At 34.8% G+C, this 22,488-nt stretch overlaps 1 protein-coding gene across 30 annotated transcripts in view; it reads left to right on the forward strand.

The window, feature by feature from the left end:
* Positions 1-22,488, forward strand: part of RIMS2 (regulating synaptic membrane exocytosis 2) — a 591,823-nt gene that overhangs the window by 161,860 nt on the left and 407,475 nt on the right. For all 30 annotated transcript variants that reach the window (XM_038555311.1, XM_038555266.1, XM_038555308.1 and 27 more), the window contains one exon: positions 9,879-10,189. In XM_038555311.1, coding sequence (XP_038411239.1) covers positions 9,879-10,189 — 311 coding nt within the window. The remainder of the gene's footprint in view (positions 1-9,878; positions 10,190-22,488) is intronic.

A 22,488-nucleotide genomic window follows, 5' to 3' on the forward strand; every position in this document is an offset into this window, starting at 1 on the left:
GTTATTTTTAGGGAAAAATAGAGAGAATCCAGTGGGTTCAGCTTGAACAAAGTGCTGTAGCACGGACTAGTGGGGAAACTTAATAACTGCAGAAACATTTATTTTCCTTAATCTTGTTGGGTATATCTATGATTTTAAGAGTTGTCTTAAAAAAATTACATAGAAAAATTTAAACTTGAAATGCAGTTGTGAATTTAAATGAGATTTGAAAGTTAAATAAATATTTATTATGAAGGCAGCAATTACCTTATTCTGAAAATAATATATAATTAAAATCTTCTAAATGACTACTTTGGCAACCACTTCCCTAGTTTTTTGATAACATTCAATTTAGAACAGAGTTTATAAAATAAATCACATGCTTTGATGAAAAGAAAATTAAACACTACGAAATATCTACAACTACTTGGTTACTTTTTATATACTTGACTCCTTTACTCACACTCTTCTATATAAAAACTCCTGGAAGTAAGCTATATTGTAATTTAAAAAATATTTGTTTGAAAATTCAGTAATTGTTTCTCAGTTAACTAATATACTTTTGTTAAATACATCTTTGCTTTCAGTGTGATTATAAATTTCAATAAATATTTTCACTAGTCCAATTTATCTTAATTGGTTACTAGTCTGACGTTCTTTCTTACACATTCGTCTCCTCCTCCTCTTCTTTTCTGTCCTTTTTATTTTGAAACATTTCAAAAATGTCAAGAGGTTTAGAGAATAATACCAATCTTATACAAATCTTAGTGTTTTGCCATATTTTAATGTTATGTCATGGCTCATTCTGTATTTATTTCTCTGAAGCTTGTTTTATTTAACTCTATATTTTGAGTTATTTCAAAATTTAGATTTATCAAAACCCAATTCATTCATTTTGACTACTGAATAGAATTCTACACGAATATGATGCACTTTATCCATTGTCATGTTGATTTAGGTTATCTAAATTTCTTGTAGTAGAGATAGTGTTCCATGTACATACCTATTCATGTCTTCTTGTGCATGCTTGGGAATTCCTTTGGAGTAGATGTAAGATTTCTGGGTCATAGAGCAGATAGGGAGCCATTTTCACTTTTACTCGATACTGCAGAATGTCTTCCCAAACTGGTTGAAATGTTTTATAGCCCTGAGAGGACTGTTCTGAGTATTGGTTCCTCTACTTTCTCTCCAATGATTGGTATTGTCAGACTTTTAAATGTTGCCAAACTGATGGAAGTGAAATAGTAACTCATTGTTTTACATTCGTGTTTTCTAACTGATGAGGTTAAGTGTCTTTTTCTAATATTTATTTTTATTAATTTTTAGAGGGGGAAGGGCAGCAGGAGAGGGAGAGAGAATCTTAAGCGGGCTCCACACAACATAGATCTCACAACCCTGAGATCACGAGATGAGCTGAAATCAAGAGTCAGATGCTCAAGTGAGCCACCTAGGAGCCCCCTAGCACCTTTTTATTTCTTTATTGTTTAATTTGGTTTCTCTGTGGGATTGCATATTCATTCCTTGACCTGTTATTCTACTGTCATGTTTGTTTCTCTCTTACTGGATTTGGAAACTCTCCAATATTCTGAATGTATACCCTTTGTTAAACTGTATACATTACAATAAAACCTCTTCCAGATGGTGGTTTCTCTTTTTACATTATTATTTTACTATTCAAAAGGAAACATTTAACATTTTAATTTTTAATTTTTAATTTTTAGTTAACTTCCATCATCTCATACAATAAAAAGAAAAGAAAAAATTTTTCCTTGTGTTGAGAACTCTTAGGACCTACTATTTTAACAGCTTTCCTATATATTATATAGTGGTGTTGACTATAGTCCTCCTGTTGTACATGACATCCTTAGTACTATAACTGGAAGTTCGCACCTTTTGACCACTTTCCTCTGTCCAGTCTGTCACTGGTAACCACAAATCTGATCTCTTTTTCTAGGAGTTTAATATCTCTTCTGTTTTATCTTAGTTTAGTTTATTTTTATGTAAATTTATAAGCTAAAATGCCGGGTGCAGAAATAAAAGTCTTTCTATAACAGTCATGTATGTCCGTTTTAGCAGAAAGATATTAAAAGTTAAGATTTATATCACGGCATATTGTATTATGTTATATAAATATCACAGCATATTTATATCACGGCATATATGTTATATCACTACTTTAATATGTAGATATAAAAATTGAGGGATCCCTGGGTGGCGCAGCGATTTGGCGCCTGCCTTTGGCCCAGGGCACGATCCTGGAGACTCGGGATCGAATCCCACATCGGGCTCCTGGTGCATGGAGCCTGCTTCTCCCTCTGCCTATGTCTCTGCCTCTCTCTCTCTCTCTCTCTGTGACTATCATAAATAAATAAAAATTAAAAAAAAATAAAAATTGAGTTTAGGGAAAGTGGAAAGAGAAGTAAAGGTTTAAGTTTAGGCAGGGTGGTGGAGCTCACTCGAATTTTTAATTTTTAAATTTCTCTGGGGCTTTAAGTGTGAATTAAATTTTTTTTTAAATCAGTTGGGTGTTTTGTTTGGATAAATAGGGCAGAAATCTAAAATTTAAGTAATATCGACTGCATAATATTATAATAAATCATTATATTTTCAACTTAATTGTCCTGTGTTCCATTATCATTATCATTTCTTGTTTCTTAATTAATAGTTGGCATCTCAAGTTGCCAAAATGTGAGATGGACCCATCGTGTTATGGGTATTATAAAGTTGTTGATATTGCTACTCAATTATCTGACTGTCTCACTTTTCTAATTTAATTGATACTCGCTGTAAGGTCATGCAATGGAATACTCATTTGATCTAACCAGCTCAGTTCTGTAACTTAATTGCTTGAAACCAGTTTCAGCTTCATTTGATAACTCTTTTTGGGGAGCTCAAAAAGTGAATGGGTCCCTTAATACTTACAATACTGCTGTTTTTTTAAAGGAACGTTCTTACTATTAACATTTATGTATAGTGTGTTAAAGCTCAACCATAGGTCGTAGTGTTTTTTTTTTTTTTTTTCCTCCCCCAGTAATTACACAGATTGTTCCATTTGAGTTTCTAAACTGGCTCTGTTCTCTAGTTCTGATGTTTGCCTCAGTCCTTCTTACCCTTGATGTTTTGTCCCAAATATATTAGATTACTGACAATTTGGCTATAAAACTTGGCACTTTTAACATCTTTTCTTTAAGTAACATCAACTCTGGGTAGTATAGGCTATTGTTAGATTCCCTGGGGACTGCCTTGCCTGGACTAGGTTCCTTTTCCATCTCCTGCAGGCTTCTGTTCCACAACTCCTTTCCGGAGCAGAGGAATCAGCCATTTTATCAGAAACCTGAAGCTCCTAAGACTTCTCGGTCTGCATATGGATCTGGTCCATACTTTGTACTTAGGCAATTACTAATCTCCGAACATAACTGACAATGCTCAAATCATGGTATAATAGGTATATTATAGTTGAAGTGCCTCCCAATTTGAATTCTTTAATCAGTAAGCCATCGTCTTTTTTCTTTTTTGCCATTGAAAGCAATGAGTGGGTTAAGAGAAGCTACAGATTGGGAAGCCTGAAGCTCATTACTTCAAGTCCAAAGGTAGTTGGGGACAGCGTTAGGTATACAGAGAAGGGAAGTCAGGGAAAAGCCGGCCCCTCTGACCTTGTGCATTGGAGGGAAAGAGAAAGAAGACAGAGGTAAGGCCAGTAGATGGTCAGATATGGTCTAATCTCTTCTTTCCAGGCTTTGACCCATGAGGAGGATGCATATTAGTTAAATTGAAGGCCAGTTTTTACCCTTCTTAATATTTGAGGTTCTTGGAAGAGATCGCCTTTCAGGATGCTCTAGCACCCACCTGAGGCATGCATGGCTACTTAAGAGTGAATTCAACAGTGCATCATGGCCAAGAAAGGGCCAGCATTCATTTCCAGAACTATCCTTTGTTCATTATGGCATGGAGGACACAAAAGTAGCTGCATGTCCCTGTCATGACACTCTTCCTCTACTGAAGAATGAGAAATGAAAGATAAAATGACTTTGCAGAAGAGGCTTCAGAACAGATAACTTGAGCCATGGCTGAATGGAGGATTATTTGGGGATTAGGAGTCTGCAGTGCCTTGGTAGCTGAGGTGAGATCAAGTCAATAGGGGAGCACAGTCCTGTCAAAATTGAGAAAAGAACCAGACTCTGAAGTACATGAGCTGCAGATTCCAGTAGCAGAAGCCCCATAAGACACTAAGACACTTTCTTGGAAAACAGCAGGGAAAGGGGAAGAAATATCAGAAATAGAGAATTTATCCAATGGAGGTATTTAACAAACTAAAATTATATGAGTTTTTTTTTTAAATGTGTCTAGTATGCTCTTGAGAAAAATCAGATAAAAAATAAAGAAGTAAGCTATGTTTCTTTGCAAGTAATTTTTCAAAGCAACACAATTGGTAACAGAGAAGAGTTTGCAAGAACTAGGATTTGGAGATGTTCCACGTTAAGGCTTCTTCTGTACTGCTGCTATTTGCTGAGAAACATATGGAAGACATCTTAAATTTTTTTTGCTTCAGTCTGCAGATGTGACTGTAACTAGAGAGGCCATGCATGTAGTTCATGGGGAATTTGGGAAAGTCTTGCTGTTTGTCTTGGGGTATTAGATGAAGCAAAGTTTCTGATTTTTGTTTGGTAATCCAGAATATAGAGAGTATAGTGATCTCTCGGTTGCTTAAGGAACATATTTGAAAATGTGCACCCTCTAGGACATGGGCCAGTACTTCAACTTTCCAAATTCACCATGACAGAGCTGGGGGAGGGGCTTATAGGTTCGTAGTTACAAGTTCCACTGAATTCTGCCTTTTGAGACACAGAGATCTGTACCAGGCAATTCCCTGGTAATGGGAACACTTCATGGTAATGCTGTGATTGAGCCTCTCTGGATTTCCAGGTCTTTTGCAGATCTTTTCTGAATCCTTCTTGTTTTTTTCAAACACAGCCTGGGCCAGGGGAAAAGAAGGCATTAAGGGATCTGTGGTGTGAATGCAGAATTATCATAATTATAGTAGAAACAATATTTGTACAATTATTTGTTTTGCTTATTGTCTCTCCATGACACTTTAAATACCACAGTAAAGTCTATGTCTGTTGAACTGTATTTACCAGCTCTTAGCATAGTGTGGTATATACTAGGCATTTAGTGAATATTGTATGAATGAATAAATAATGAATGAATCAGTGTTAATAGCTATTTGCCCATCTATAAATAAATTGCAGTTTTATGGTCTTAATTTTTATGATAAATTACAGCTTCATCCAAGTTTACATACTAATACTGAATGGGATATTAGTCTTTTAATACTACTGGTTGGATTAATAGCTGGTTTTCTGTAAGAAAAAGCCCAGGTTTGTGGCATTTTCCAATTTCTGCTGTTGAAATACACCTACCAGGGCTGATTTCAAGCTAACCCACATAACTTTGTTGAACGTGGAGTTGGGAAGAAATGTGCACACTGGTTCTTATGACTCAGTAAAAGCTGGCTCCAGACCAACACTGAAACACTTTTGTATGCAAGTTTACTAATGCATTGTTCTTCACATATGAAGATTATGCTGGGGATACGCATTCACTACAACATGTAGTTTAAAAGATTCTCAAGGTAATGCTATCAGTTGTAAAGGATAAACTCAAAAAGTTTGTGTAGCTCAATGTTATTGAAGTTTGTTTCTTCTTTACATGAAGTCTACATTGGTGTGGCTGATCAGCAGAGGACTCTCTTCCAGGTGCTCATTCAAGTTCCTGGGCTCCTTTTTTTTGTGGCTCCTTTTTCCCCTACATCTTGAATGAAGAGCATGATGGTAGTATATGAGAGTTTTTTAATGGCCATGGGAATGGCACATATCATTGCACTTATAATCAAATAGCCAGGACATAGTCATATGGCCATGGCCATCCCTGACTACAAGAGAGACTGAGAAATTCAGCATTCTAGGGGAGGAAAGAAAGAAATTTAATGGCCAGGATCTTTCAGTGTTCTAGTCATGTGACAGATTAAGCTGATCATTTTATATTCTTTTCTTACTAATACACTCATTTATAAGCAGGCTGGCAATAATTAGAAGTGGAGTCTAGTAAATTCTTTAATCTGTACAGAGTTAACTGGATCTTATGAGCTTGATCTATGATCTAACCAATAATCCTTCCTGTCTCTGCATTACTCTATTATTTATTGTCCCTATTTAGATGAAAATTATAGTTTTGCAGAGCTTTAAATTCTTTTATTGTATGCACTTGACATAATTTTGTTTTTCTCTTCTTTGGCTGTTCAGTTTAACTATTGCATTTATTAATCATATAATTTTAAAGAAATATTTCTCTTTTCCTTAGTTTTTCCCCCTCCCTTTCAAAGCCACCAAGGATGCTTATAGAACGGAGCATATGATAATGTGTGGCAAATTTGGGTCATATTATCTCTTAATATTGCTATATTACTTTGAAAAGTTTGGCATATTTAGAAATGAAGGTAATAATACCTTATAGTTTTGAATTCTGTATGTGTTTGTATTCTCAGGGCCTGGGTGTATTCGATATTTATGAACGTCAGCAAAACTAATAGGCCCTACTATTGCTATGTATGGACATATATATTACTATCTGTTTTTAACAGCATTCATCATGTGATATACTTGCTAATTAACTTGATTAGTTAAAGCATTTCATTAACAAGAGCCCTGTGATTTTGTTGCCAAATCAGTTTAATTCTGTTTCATAGACACATCATTTACTTCTAATAGACATTAATCATTTCATGACCAGTTAGTTAAAAGTCATCGCCTACATACACACGTGTATGTGGTTCTGAGAAGGAACTCAGGATCCTTAGTTTAGAAGTTAAGTTGCTATCCATGTGTGTGAAGGGTTTACAAGTGAAAGTGAAAGTGTCGGTTTCTGCACTTAGAGTGGATTGGTTTACTGAACTGTAAAGATTAATAAACTATTAAATCCAAGAATGGGAGGAGATAGTAAAAGAAGAAAAGGAATGTGAATTGGGTGTTAGGATATGAGGATACTAAAAGCTGGCATTTAGGAGGGAATATAGCATCTAGTCAGAAAAGTAGCAGCCAATGTGGGTATCCCAGAGAGTCTGGAGTGAGAATTAATATAGAAAGAGCCTTTAATAAGAATCGAACAGCATCCTTCCAGCCTTACACTCATTTATCTTATATCAGTATTCCCTGGATTTTAACAGATGAGGAGAACGAAGCCCATCGTTCTTCCAAGTTTTGTTCTCATTTTGGGCTACACAGGAATGTTACTATTACTATTTGTACGATGAATAGTTCACACAGAGGTAAATTGGCGAGGTTCCTCGTGGTCTTCTGTAGTTACTGAGGAGCACACCTATAACCCATTCCTCATATCAAGTTGGGAATCTGCTTCAACCAGTGGTTCTCTTGCTTTATCAGGCATCAGAATCTCCTATGAGATTTGCCAAAAAAATCAGTTTCTGGGTCCTGCCCCAGATTTTCTGAGTCAGTAGGTCTGGAATGGGGCCTGAGAATTTGCCTTTCTAACGAGTTCCTCGGGTGATACTGGTGCTGTTGTCTCAGGGATAGTCTTTGAGAATCTCTGCTCCAGAAGAGCTTAAGTAACCTGCTTGCCTTGTGACAAATAATGAAGCAGCGATAGGTTGTTTCTGCAGGTGATTGTGATTGGATACCTGTCTGTCTCACAAACTCACTTCTGTTTTATTGTCAGTGACTTATTCTAGATGAATTCATATCATGAAGTCATATAGCTTATATTATCACTATAATGTGAATAGTAATGCTTAGAATAAGATAGAAACGTTGAAATTCAAACTTTATTTTCACATTATTTTGCGGTTCTGTATTTAGTATACCTTTCACATTAAGAGAGAACTGCAATACTAACGTTTGTCACAAGATGGCATCAGAAGGCTGAAGATTTTGGTTGAAACTTCATTTTTGAGAGTTTAATATATTTCATGAATATTCAAACCAAAAGAAATTTGTATGTTGAGGTTTTTCTATTTTTTTAAAATTTGCATGAGATTTTGGTATTTTATATCAAAAATAATTTCTAGTTTACTTATAAAATAGGCACATATATTGACATTTTTGATGACTAATTCTTTGGAAATCAGTGAGACATAAATCTTAGTGTAATAACATTGAATATCTTATTATCTTTCCTCAAGAAGGATTTCAAAAGAATTCAAGTTAACAAGCATTTAGAAGGTCTAACTGTCCTGTGATTGATAGTGTCTCCTTATGACAAATAGACGATATAAACCCTGTCCCCAGTGAACTTTGAGTTTAGCTGCGGGGGAAAAGAGAAATGTATATACAGTTCAAAGAGATAACAAAATAACGGGCAGCCCGGGTGTCTCACTGGTTTACCACTGCCTTCAGCCCAGGGCCTGATCCTGGTGACCTGGGATCGAGTTCCATGTCAGGCTCCCTGCATGGAGCTTCTCCCTCTGCCTGTGTCTCTGCCTCGCTCTCTGTCTCATGAATAAAAGAATAAAATCTTAAAAAAAAAACAAACCCAAAACAAAGAGATAACAAAATAATATAAAATGATTAAGTACAATGTTGCGTGATATGGATTATACAAGACAATATGAACAAGAATGAGAATGAGGGCAATTAAACAAAAACTTTAAGTGGCATTTTACAGAAACATCTTTGTATCAGTTGAAACACCAAAATGAATCTTCTTTTACTGCGATTATCTATTATTATTGTAACTTACTTAAACTATGAGGAAGTGTGTAGCAATTTTGAGAATTGTGTTAAGATTCATTATTTGACATAAACAACAGAAAACATTCACTTGAAATATAAACCTTTTGTTTCATCAATATATAATTTTATTTTTTTTTCTAATTGAAAAAGATTTCTTAGAATCTTTTTTCTGACCAGAAGGTTTTCTAGTCACAAAGATAGTAGTTATAACATTCTTAGATTTCTGGAATCTGAAAAATGTATCTATTTAAAAAACAAATGTAGAATGGTGCTTACCAGGCAGGGGATGAGGGAGGGAGAAAGAGGATTTTCTGTTTAATGAGTATAGATTATGTTTCACCATTCTGTGAATATTCTTAGCACTACTGAACTGTGCATTTAAAAATGGTTAAAGTGGTAAGTTTTTTTTTGACATGAAAAGAAAAAATCAAGTATTCTTCTTGATTTTGAGAAACTAATAGATTTTTATTGAGGATCAACATATTCTTAGCTTTATTTTCACCATTAAGAGCTACTTAAAAGAAACAAATACCCCTTCAAGAAGCTTATAATTAATTAGTGATAGAAGATTAACCTAATATTAGTAGGCAATCTTCTGGAAGTCTAACATCTACCAAGCATTGTGCTAGACATTTTATATAAATTATTTCCAATCTTTAGTTCTCAAAACAATGTAGGAAAAAAAGTTATCATCCCTATTTCCCTATTTTATCACAAAGGAAACTGCTTTATAGATATGGAGGTTCAGTACTTTGTTCAAGGTTGCCAAGTTTCTAATCTTGGAATTGATATTGAAACCCAAGTCTGTCTAACTTCAAAATCCACTTTCCCTATACTACACCATACCCCTAATTTAAATAAAAAGCAATTAAGGAATACAGATAAATAGCTAGTAACTTGGCACTCTAGTTTGGTATTTCTGCTGTCAGCTAACCATTGCCTGTTTCATTGTAATTATGCTGACAAAGTTAAAAGAGAAGATGTGTGAGATAATTAATACATATAATTAATGGTAGCAGTCAATCTGGATTACATTTTAACTTCGAAAGGATAACCATATGATTTTTTTGTTGTTATTGGTTTGAACTGTCTCTCTTTTTATTTGTTTTGACTTTTGGAGACACTAATTTTTCTTCCCTGTGTATTCGTGTGCAGGTTATGTGGGTATGTAATTTGTGCCGAAAACAACAAGAAATCCTCACTAAATCAGGAGCATGGTTTTATAATAGTGGATCTAATACATCACAGCAACCTGATCAGAAGATTCTGCGAGGACTGCGGAATGAGGAGGCGCCTCAGGAGAAGAAAGCAAAAGTGCATGAGCAGGCCCAGTTCCAAGGACCCTCAGGTGACTTATCTGTACCTGCAGTGGAGAAAAGTCGATCTCATGGGCTCACAAGACAGGATTCTATTAAAAATGGGTCAGGAGTGAAGCACCAAATTGCCAGTGACATAGCTTCAGACAGGTAAACATTTTGTTTAATCTTTAGGTAAACATTATTTTTAATCTTCATTCTGAACAGAAATAAAAATACATGAAATGTTTAGGCACTGAGTTGTCTAAATGTAATGTAAATGTCCATGTGTTTTATATATATGCCAGAAGTGATGTTCAGGACTTGGACGATTAGAGGTTTGAATAATCTTAGGTTTATTCTGATTTTCAGAATAAAGAAATGAGATAAAACGGAGGATTTAGGTAGAAGGCTATTGGCATAGGAAAGGACACACTGGGATAGGGACGATGGGAATGACAAAGAGATGGTTTGAAGAATTTTAGAGAGGTTGCCTTGAACGAACCGACCAGAAGAAAGAGGTAAGAGAATGGGGAAAGTTACTGATACCTCTAAAAGTTCAGTCTTGGGCTGAAAGATGAGGCAATTTTCCAAGCAGGCAGATACAGATGAAGGGATTTCTTGAATTTGCCGTATTCTTGGGTACTCTGTTATTACTGTGTGGGCTCAATTCTACGGGCTTCTTCATATTCAAAATGTTAGACTTTCACAACTAGTATTTATGGTCCTATATTTCCTACCTTTGGAAGGGGAGGATGAAGAATTTTCATAGGGAGATTATTTTTCTATACCATATTCCTATTTGAATGGAAAATTAAAAAAATCACATTTATACTATTTCTGTTGTCTAGAAATGGCTAATAAATTTCCATGTGAATAATTATAAAGTAACATGTTTGTGGAAAAACAAACCTAAAATTATACTAATAGGATGGTGGGTTCTGAGCATTCACCTTTTACAGATAATGGAGAGTCACTTTTTATAGTGCTTAAAGTTGTCACCACAATGGGTTGCTATATTTTATGAGATTAATAAAATGATGATTTCACCAGTTCTTTTGAAAACTAGCAAAAGCAAAGCAATGTAATCCTATCTTTGGGCAAAACAATGATGGTTTCCTGGCTGAAATGCTATGAACATGTCTCGGTGTAAAATCTCAGGAACTCAAGAATTTTAAGTTTAGAGGACCCTTTTAGATTGAGGTCCACTTGAAGCAGATAATATAGTTTATTTGGAAGACAATTCCAGGCACCACCTATAGGGAGCGAGCAATGATCCATTGAAGAGCCTAACACTAGGCACATTGAAGAGCAGGTTATCTCTTTTGGCAAATGTGTGTCAATTTTACTGAGACTTCTGGGAGTCAGGGTAGAATAGCCTCAGAGTTACCATATCTAATGGGCAAGGAGATTGGGGTATTTTTCTCTATCTCCCCTTTGTTATTTGTCTAGGGTTGTTTCTTAGGAGGATGTTAACTCTTTGGAACTCACTGGCCAAGCCTGTTCGTATGGCCAGAGAAAGTACTCAGGCAGAGTGTTTCAAATATGGTAAGAAGACAGTGCTGTAAATGATGAGGCAGTGTGAGTTGGGACAGTGGCGGTGTCTGCTACACAGGACTTTAGAGATCAATAAAGTCTGTAAAATGGCAACTATTAGAGTCACGGTGTATGAATTTGGATGAAAAAATAGATCATAGCCAGAGGAGGTAGGATTTTCAATGAATGAATGAATGACTAAGTAAAATGGGTAATGGGAACATAGATACATTCTGTAAAAACTAGATAGGTGTGTAAGATAGTTTCCTTTGGAGTTTAGAAGGATAGATTTAGGGAGAATAAAAGGAAGTACTAGAACACTGGATCACATAATAGATGATGAAGTTTTGGAATACATTTCATCAGGAAGTTGTGGGTGTTAAAAATAAATCCAACAAGTTTGTGAATGATTAATTCATCTTTGTAAGGAAGCTAGAATCATATCTCTCTAGTCCTTGAAGAAGGTGGTGGTGAGAACAAATATATCTCTTTCAATATTACCTCTCAACTGTTCTTCCGTTGATGAAGTATTAGCCTGAATGAACAACTAATTGTGGGGGAGCAAGTTCTTTTTTTCTTTTTTTTCCCCCTTCTTCTCTTTTGCCTGGTGACTTTGGCTGTAATTACTAGTAAGTGTGTACCTTAATGACTCAAAGTATATCCTGTATGTATATCCTTCCTTTCTGAACCTCACATAAGTCAAGTCAGTACCTCCTTTTGTTTATAAGACTTACTTTAGCCAGGGAAGAAGTTAGAGTTTAATCCCAGATTGAGGAGTTAAGCCTAAAAAGTGGAATTGGTTATAATTTGTAGAAGCTTTTATTTGAAAAATACTTTCTCTTCAAGAATAATTCAATTTGCCTTATCATAAGCAAGAAAAAGAATATTTTTTTAAAAAAGAATATTTATTTTATTATTTTAAAATGTAGATTCTACAGCAATTTGTTAGGTATGCATCTATTAATCCACTGAACTCTTTCCCCTAGAGCGTGGGGTCAGCAAACTATGCTCCCAGGCCAAATCTGGCTTGCCACCTGTTTTTTTAATTTAATTTATTTTATTTTAAATAAAGATTTACTGGGACACAGCTATACCTATTCATTTAGTTATTGTCTATGGCTATTTTCAGCTACAGCTCCAAGGTTGAACAGTTACAAGAGACCATACAACTCTATAGCCTAAAATATTTACTGTGACCCTTAACTGAAAATGATGGGCAACTCCTACCCTAGAAAGTAGTTAAATTCTCTTGTTCTGTTGATATGTCTGCTTTCTTTGCCCATTTTCTTATGTTACTGTATAAATCATTTCAGTTAAGCCTGTTTTCTTGTATATATATACATCTTCTTTATCCATTCATCTGTCGATGGCTCTTTCCAGATTTTAAGTCTGTTTTCTTATTCTACTTTCTCCCTGTCCCCCTCCCAGGCTGGCCTTCTCTTCCCTTCCCTTTCCCCTTCCCCCCTTTCCTTTCCTTTTCCTTTCCTTTTTCCTTTCCTTTCCTCCTTGATTTTGTTTATTCATTAAAGACCAGAGAGGGAGACAGAGACCTAGACAGAGGGAGAAGCACGCTCCCTGTGGGGAGTCCGACGTGGGACTCAATCCCAGGACCCTGGGATCACAACCTGAGCCTAAGGCAGGCACTCAACCGCTGAGCTACCCAGGTGCCCCCCTCACAGGCTTTCCCTCCTTCTTTCTTCTTCCCACTTGCGCCACCCCCCGCAGTGGCGCAAATCAACAGTACAAAATCAACAAAAGGGAAGCTGGCGATGTAGTACAGGAAGAAGAAAGGCAGTCCAAATCTAATGCAAAGAAATGTGGTTTAACTGGTGACAGTAATAAGCCAACAAAAGGAAATACCGTGGTGTCAACAAAGAAGAGGAAAATGGTAGAAATGTTGGAAAAAAAGAAGAGAAAAAAGAAGAAAACATAAGTGATAGTGTGAATCTCACATTTCTCCTATGAGAAAAACTTCTTAGATGGAATCATTCGTTTCAAATGTGTCCGTCCCCCCACCCCTTCCGTGTAAAAGCTAGAAATTTCTTCTTTTGAAGAAAATGTACAGCTTAAAAAAAAAAAAATCCCCGCCCCCGCATCTTGTCTCTATCTCTCGTTTTCTCTTCCTATCACTTGCCTTTCTTAGTAGAATGGATCTTCTAGCAGTTTGAAATGGACAGTGAATGAAGCTACTCATAAGGAATATAACTTCAGTTTAAAATATTATTAGTAATTTGTTTCCTCAGTATCATTCAGAAACTGGTGGCCTCAAAAATAGAAATTTGGTTTAATTAATTTAAATCTCTATGGATCTTAGAATTGTGTTTGACAGATACAAAAGTATGTTACATTTTCTTCTAAGGAGTTTTAATCTTTAACTACAGTAGTTTTGGCCTATTTTATGACTTTTTCTTTCCTCACAGGTTTTAGCACAGTGCTTTACACTTGGACCCTTAGTATTTATTGAGTGAATGAGTATTAATTGGCCCTAGATCTTGGCTTTGAGTTAATAAGTATTTATATGATTAGTTTTTTTTCATAAAAATGGCAACTATTTATTATCAATTTAGATGCAAAATATTGTTAGAGATTTTCAAATATGTTTTTTATTTCAGAATAAGTTTTGAAATCACCATTTAAAAAAAATTATGTGCAGTTTGCTTACCCTTTGTTAATGTCCCTCAGGAAGGGCCAGTGGTTTCTCAGCCTTTAATTTACATACATATAATGTGACGATCTTTTTTTTTTTTAAGATTTATTTATTTATTTTTATTTATGATAGACACAGAGAGAGAGAGAGAAAGAGAAAGAGGCAGGGACACAGGAGGAGGAGAAGCAGGCTCCATGCCAGGAGCCCGACGTGGGATTCGATCCCGGGACTCCAGGATTGCGCCCTGAGCCAAAGGCAGGCGCCAAACTGCTGAGCCACCCAGGGATCCCCTAATGTGACGATCTTACTAAAATTAGATTTGAGGGGCACCTGGGTGGCTCAGTAGTTGAGTGCCTGCCTTTGGCTCAGGGTGTGATCCCAGGGTGCTGGAATCGAGTTCTGCACTGGGCTCCCTGTAGGGAGTCTGCTTCCCCCTCTGCCTGCGTCTCTGCCTACTTCTCAGGGTCTTTCATGAATAAATAAATAAAATCTTAAAAAAAATAAGTAAAATAAAGTATAGATTTGAATTCGGTAGGTCTGAGATAGGGCTTAAAAATCTATATTTCTAACAAACTTCCAAGTGATGCCAGCACTTCTATTGCAGGCCAGTGAGGCAGTAGGGTGTTAAGAATATCTTAGATGGGGAAACACCAGTGACCTTCAATAGCTCAGTGGCAATTTTCCTCTGTACCATTACCACCAAGAGACATAACGCTTAATGAACATATAAGGTTCTTAGAAGCAACATGATTGTTCATCTGAATCTACTGTTCTGACATATTTATTGAATGGGGGACAAAAGGTGGAAAGCAGCTACCTGGTGGCAGATTGACCACATTCGCATAGCTGCAAACACTTAACTCCTCTATTATGACATTGTGGCTGAGCATTTACTGATTTAAATATGCTCTATTTTTTATAAACTACTTATTCCCCCTTTATGATACAGTTAGGAAATATATATCTTAAAAATAATACATATAGTTAGGATATTTTAACTCTGGGTTCATTTTCAAGGTAGTAGAAGAGATATTACAAAATGTTTGTTTTACAAAGAGGCCTTGGGATGTAGGAGGCCTATGAACTACTACTGGGTTAAGGAATCTAAGGTGGGATATAGAGGAGGGTGTATGAAATAAGCATTTAAAAACTAAATTTTTAAGAAAATAAAATTCCACAAAAACTAAAATAAATTTGTCTTACAACATGTAGATGATGTTTTATACGCTTGAAATGATTTAAAAATTGGATGCTTCATTATTTTCATAGTTGAAAATTAGTAAGTTAAAATGTAGGAAACTTAATTTTTTTCTTTTATGTAAAATTTTACTATTTATTTAGCACTACCTAGGACATTGGGAGAAGTTAAAAAGTAAGCAGTGTTATGGCTAATTTGTTTGGTGGAAGGGATGAAAATTGGCAATCAGAAGACAGTCCTTGTTCTTCTACTCTTTACTATTATTATTTGTAGGTGTATGTGTTTTGTGTCTCCATTTTCTCATCTCTGAAAAAGGGAAGGCAGTCTGCAAGATGTCAAAAAGACTTCCACTTGTAAAATTCTTTGCTATGTTGTATTTTAAGGTCTCTGCCATGGCATAAACTTGGGAATATTCTCTCCCATTATTTTTTTCTTTCCTATAACTGGTAGTATTGTGTTCAATTAATAGAGGGTTATCTTCCATATTGTAATAACTTATTGTTATAATCCACTTATTCAACAGACACATCAAATTTCAATTAGATATTATCTGTTATAAATGCCTCAAATAATTTCACCATGATTCATATATAAAACCAAATATTAGGTTAAATCTCTAATAAGGACATTTTGACTCTGATCTTGTAATCATAATACTGTGTAATATTTCTCTATTTTTCCCTATTTCTATTATAAGATAAAAATTAATAAATAATAGGAAAAAAGTAACAGAGTTAACTGCTTCTAATGGACTATGAAGCATTTTAAGAAACATAACTACAAAGAAATTATATTTCATAGGCATCCTGGATTCTTAAGTATTTGTTTCTACATTTTACTGCTTAAATGACACTTCATGGAAGTACTAAGAAATTTTATTATCATTTTTTCTGGAATTTTAATTAGGTAAGAGTGGAAAACTAAAAAAAATGTCATGACTCAATTACATTTCACTGCATTCTCTTAGACGGTGAGTATGCTACCAGATATAAGTGATGACAACAAAGTAATGAAAAGATGAGGTGATTATCTTGGATCTAAAATGTAAAGTTTTAAGACAAATTAAGTACAATGAAAATTTAGGGATTTGTGATTGCCATAATTTCCTTATTGCCTGATACTTATAACCTACCAAATACTTTTGTGACATTTGATTAATTTAAAAAATTAGATTCAAATTTCAGTTAGTTAACATACTATTAATAATAATAATGACAACATATTAGTTTCAGGTATATAATATAGTGATTCAGCAATTCCCTACAACACCTGGTGCTCATCACAGCTGGTGTCCTCTTTAATCCCCATCACCTATTTCACTCATCCTCCCACCCACCTCTCCTCTGGTAACCATCAGTTTGTTCTCTATAGTTAAGAGTTTTTTTCTTGGTTTGCATCTCTCTCTCTCTCTCTCTCTCTCTCTCTTTCTTTCATTTCCCCATTGCTCATTTGTTTTGTTTCTTAAATTCTACGTATGAGTGAAATTATATAGCATTTGTCTTTCACTAACTTATTTCTCTTAGCATAATACTCTTTAGCTCCATCCAAAATGGCAAGATTTCATTCCTTTTTATGGCTGAGTAATACTGCTGTGTGTGTGTGTGTGTGTGTGTGTACATACCACATCTTTCTTATGCGTTCTTTAGTCATTGGACACTTGGGCCGTTTTCATAATTTGGCTACTGTAGATAATGCTCCTATAAACATAAGGGTGCATTATCCCTTTGAATTAGTATTTTTGTGTTCTTTGGGTAAATACCTAGTAGTGCTATTGCTGGATTGAAGGATAGTTGTATTTTTAACTTTTTCAGGAAACTCCATATTGTTTTCTAGAGTTGTTTCTCCACTTCCTTGCCAACATCTGTTGTGGGTTTTAGCCATTCAGACTGGTGTGAGGTGATTATCTCATTGTAGTTTTGATTTGTTTTCCTGATGATGACTGATGTTGAACATTTTTTTCATGTCTGCTGACCATCTATATGTTTTCTTTGGAAAAATGCCCATTCATGTTTTCTGTTATTTTTTTTAATTGGATTATTCATTTCTTGGGTATGGAGTTTTAGAAGTTCTTAATATATTTTGGATACTAATCCTTTATTAGATATGTCGTTCTCAAACATCTTCTCCCATTCCATAGGTTGCCATTTAGTTTCGTTGATTGTTCCCTTTGCTGTGCTACATTTGGTTATTTTAAAGTAGGAATAATAGTTAAAATACATGCTTAAGACTTCTGCTTCCAGTATAGATGGAGTAATAGGGTCTGATCTACCCTTCTACCTGAGATATCTGAAAAATAGACAATATATTTGAAACGGTGGCTTTTTGTTTTTTAATAAATTGGGTATAAGGCAATAAAGGAGAGTAATACTTGAGAGATGGGAAATAAACAAAGTGAGCCTCATGATTGCTGCAGAATGCTGCTTTGAGAGAGTTTACAGACTATTGCAGAGGGAGAAGAGAACAGGCAGAGACCAGCTGTCTTCCTAAGTTGAGGAGACAGTTCTGAGGGCCTGGGAGACCAAGGCAGCTATAGTTTGCTAGACGGAGTACCAGAGAGGAGAGAGATGAACAGAAAGACACCCTGGAGATCTGAAGGGTGTGTGTATGTGTGTGTGTGTGTGTGTGTGTGTGTGTATTCAGTGGACTAATGATTGGCACATGTATGTGAAGAAACTACTTGAGGCCAGGGACAGAATTACCCAAAATGATTAGAGGGAACACTGGCCTGCATTCTCATAGGACCAAGAATAATGTTTGTTTGCAGCAGCCAGACTCGAAAACCTAAGGATTCCTGGAATATGGGTAGAATATTTTAGAAAGTTTTACCTCAGCAATGGGGAATAATTAATGCTAAAATAAGCACTGCTGTGAGACAGCATAGCAAATCATAAAAGCAAGACTTGAAAGGATCAGGCTGTTTCCACGTAATTTAACTGCCTCCCAGAAGTTCAAGAAGAGTTATAGGAATACAAAAGTATTCAGTACCCAATGTGATAAAATTTACAGTGTTTGATATCCAATCAAAGACAACTAGGTACAAAATGGCAGGAAAAGACAATAATGGGAAAGTAACCAGACATTGGACATCAACCCAGAAGTGATACAGATATTAGAATTAGTGGGCAAGAACTTTAAAGTAGTTACTAGAATGGTATCCCATACAATTTTAAGAAGTAGAGCTATAGATAAGTAACATATAAAAATAAAACCCAAATTAAACTTACAAAGATGAGAATTATAATGTCTGAAATGAAAAATATACTTGATGGGGATAATGGAAGATTAGGTACTGAGAAAGAAAGGATTAGTGAATTGAAGACAAATCAACAGAATCCATGCAAGATGAAATGCAGGATAAAAAAGTGAATAAATAATTTAAAAAGTGAAAAAACATCATTAGCTATGGGACAGTATCAAGAATTTAATATTCATGTAATTGGATGGTCCTTGAAGGAGAGAAGAGCATGAAGGGCACTAAGAAAATTTTGAAGAAATAGTGGTCAAATTTTTTTTCTTTCTCCAAATTTTTATTTAAGTTCCAGTTACTTGACATACAGTGTAATATTAGTTCCAGGTGTAGAATTTAGTGATTTTCACTTACATACAATACCCAGTGCTCATCATAAGTGCCTTCCTCAATCTCCTTCAACTATTTAACCGCATCCCTCACTCCTTTCCTACTCTTAACCATCAGTTAAACACATTTTAAATATAAAGACAAATATAGTTAAAAGTATGAATGGAAAAGATATACCATGTTAAAACTACTTATAAAGCCAGAAAGAAAGCTGGACTGGTTATACTAAGATCACAGTAAATATCAGAGTAAACAATATTACAAGAATGAGGACTGTTGCTTCATAATGAAGGTTAGTTAATCAAGAGAACATAAACATTTTAGATGTTTATGTTTATATTAACAGCTTCAAAATATATGAAGCAAAAACTGATAAAACTGTAAGGAGAAATTAGACAAATCTACAATTATAGTTGGAGGTTTCAATACTTTTGTCTTAATAACTAATAGAACAAGTAGGCAGAAAATCAGCAAAGATATAGTGGACTTGAGCAGTAGTATCAAACAACCTGACCTAATTGATGTTTGTAGTACAAATCACCAAACAATAGCAGAATATTCATCCTTATTAGGGATATGCAGAACAGTTACCAAGATAGGCCATATTCTGGCCATTAAACAAGCTTCATTAAGTTGAAAGGAATCCAGGTTATAAAAAATATGTTCTGTGATCACAATGGAAATAAATTAGAAATCAGTAACAGAAAGATCTATGGAAAAATTTGGGAGCTAAATAATGTACTTTTAAACAACCTAATGATCAAAGAAGATTTGAAAAAGGGGATAGTAAACATTTTTTTTAACTGAATTAAAATGAAAACACACCACGGAATTTGTAGGCTGCCACTAAAGCTGTACTTGGGGAAGAATTTAGGCACCTAGTCACCTTTATTAGAAAAATAGGAGGGGCACCTGAGTGGCTCAGTTGGTTAAGCTTCTGCCATCAGCTCAGGTCATGATCCCACACTGGGGCTCCCTGGTCAGTGGGGAGCCTGCTTCTCCCTCTCCCTCTGCTTCTCCCTTTCCTTCTGCTGCATCCTACCCTGCTCTGCTCCTACTCTTGCTCTCAATAAGTAAATAAAATCTTAAAAAAAGAAAGAAAATCGGGAAGATCTCAAAGCATTGATCTCTGTGTCCACCTTAAGAAACTTAGAAAAGTAAATTAAACCCAAGTAAACAGAATAAAGAAAACAATAAAAATTAAGTAGACATCATTGAAAGAGAAAATTGAAACAATGAAGCCAAAAGCTGATTCTTTAAGATCAGTAAAATCATTAAACTTCTAGACAGGCTACTCAAGAAAAGAAAAAGATAGAAATTACCTATATCATGAATAAGAGAGATGACCTCACCATGGACTCTAGGGATTTTAAAACGCTAAAAAGGAAATATTTTGAAAAATATTTTTCCTACAAAATGTTTTCTTAGACGCAGAACACACTAATCATGAAAAAAAATGACAAGTCAGGCTTCATCAAAATAAGAGCTTCTGCTCATCAGAAGACATTGTTAGTAAAATATATAATCAATTTGTATTTCAAGAAATTTGAAGAGAAAATATTTGCTATACATGTAGCTTAAAAAGGAATATAATGAACACTTACATTTAAATGATAAAAATATCCCCCAAATGCAAAAAAAAAAAAAAATGGAATAAACTTTTCACAAAAGAAAGTATGTGAATGGCTAATAAACATAAGAAAAAATGGCTGGTGTCTTAGTCATTTGTGAGATGGTTTGAGGTACTCTCTAGGAAGGCTACAATTTAGAACAACAAAAACTTGACATCACATAATATTTCTGAGGACTTAGAGCAAATTTGACCTCTAATTATTTTCTAGTGAGGATGTAAAACATGTGAAATGGTACGAGTATTTTGGAAAAGTCTTTGATAGTTTCTTTTAAAACTAAATATACACTGGGGCACCTGGGTAGCTCAGTTGGTTAAGCCTCCAGCTCTTGGTTTTTGGTTCAGGTCATGATCTCAGGGTTGTGAGTCGGGCTTTGTGCTCAGTGGGGAGTCTCCTTGAGATTCTCTCTCTCCCCCTCTTCACTTGTCCCCCCACCCCCACAATAAATTAAAAAAATTGAAAATACCCTAAATATATGCTTAGCCTGTGACTCAGTAAATTTACTTCTGAGTATTGACTTAAAAATGAAATCATATGGTTATAAAAATACTTGTATAATAGTGTTTATAGCAGCTTTATTCTTAGTAGTTTGAAAATGGAAACTCTCTGTATGCCCATCAATCAGGACAATGAATAAAGAAATTGTGGTATATTTAAATAAAATGAGGGAACTATTTATATGCACAGAAACATGGATAAGTCTCAAAACTGTTGTGCTGAGTATAAGAAGCCAGACAAATATGATTCCAATTATATGAAGTTCCAGAAGAGACAAAACAAATGTGTAGTGGAAGAAATCATAACAATGCTTTCCTTGGGGGAACTTTCTGGAATGATAGAAATATTCTGTATCTTGACATAGATATGGATTACTAGTTATATATATATTTGTCAATAAGTATTACAGCATGACACTTAAGATTTGTGTTCCTTTTACCTGAAACCAGTATTACACTAGATCTTAACTAACTAGAATTTAAAAATTTGAAACAAAAATGAAGTACAACAAAAAAAGATTTGTGTACTTTTTACTGAATGTAAATTATTTCTCAATAAAAAAAATTAAAACGGAATTATGTATATAATTGCTACATTAAAATTTTTTTTTAAAGATTTTATTTATTTATTCATAGAAACACAGAGAGAGAGAGAGAGGCAGAGGCACATGCAGAGGGAGAAGCAGGCTCCATGCAGGGAGCCTCAGGTGGGACTCGATCCAGGGTCCCCAGGATCAAACCCCAGGCTGCAGGCGGCACTAAACCGCTGCGCCACCGGGGCTGCCCTAGAATTTTTTATCTTTAAAATTTTTTCTAGTTTTATTTAGATATAATTGATATGTAACATGGTATTAGCTTGTGTACAATATGATTTTATATATGTATATATTATGAAATGAGTATCAAAATACTTTTACTTAACATCTTTCACCTCACGTAATATATATTTTCTTGTGATGACAACTTAAAATCTATTCTTATGCCTGCTCCATTTTTAAATTGTAGATTTCATTGAAATTTTATTGATACTAATTGTTTAAGATTTATTTGAAATTGAATTAGAAATAATGAATTTTTCTTCATAACCTTTCAACAATAGTTATTTTAAGTATATTCAGAGATGCATATATTTATAGAATGCTGATAGTGCATCTAGAACCAAATCAGCTGTATTTATAATTTATTAGGTTCAGATTACATATGATTTAGGGACTACATAGCTTATTTCTCTGAGCTATCTTCTGAAACTGTGACATAGTTCTCATGATTCTTATTCCAATTGGTTACCTGAGATATGTGGTGAGGAAAAAGCAACATGAACATGAGGGAAAGAAGATAAAAAGATGTAAAGGGAAATAATCTAAAAAAGAGAATCAAAGTATGC

The sequence above is a fragment of the Canis lupus genome, chromosome 13, assembly GCF_011100685.1.
Source record: "Canis lupus familiaris isolate Mischka breed German Shepherd chromosome 13, alternate assembly UU_Cfam_GSD_1.0, whole genome shotgun sequence".
NCBI classification, from domain to species: Eukaryota; Metazoa; Chordata; class Mammalia; order Carnivora; family Canidae; genus Canis; species Canis lupus.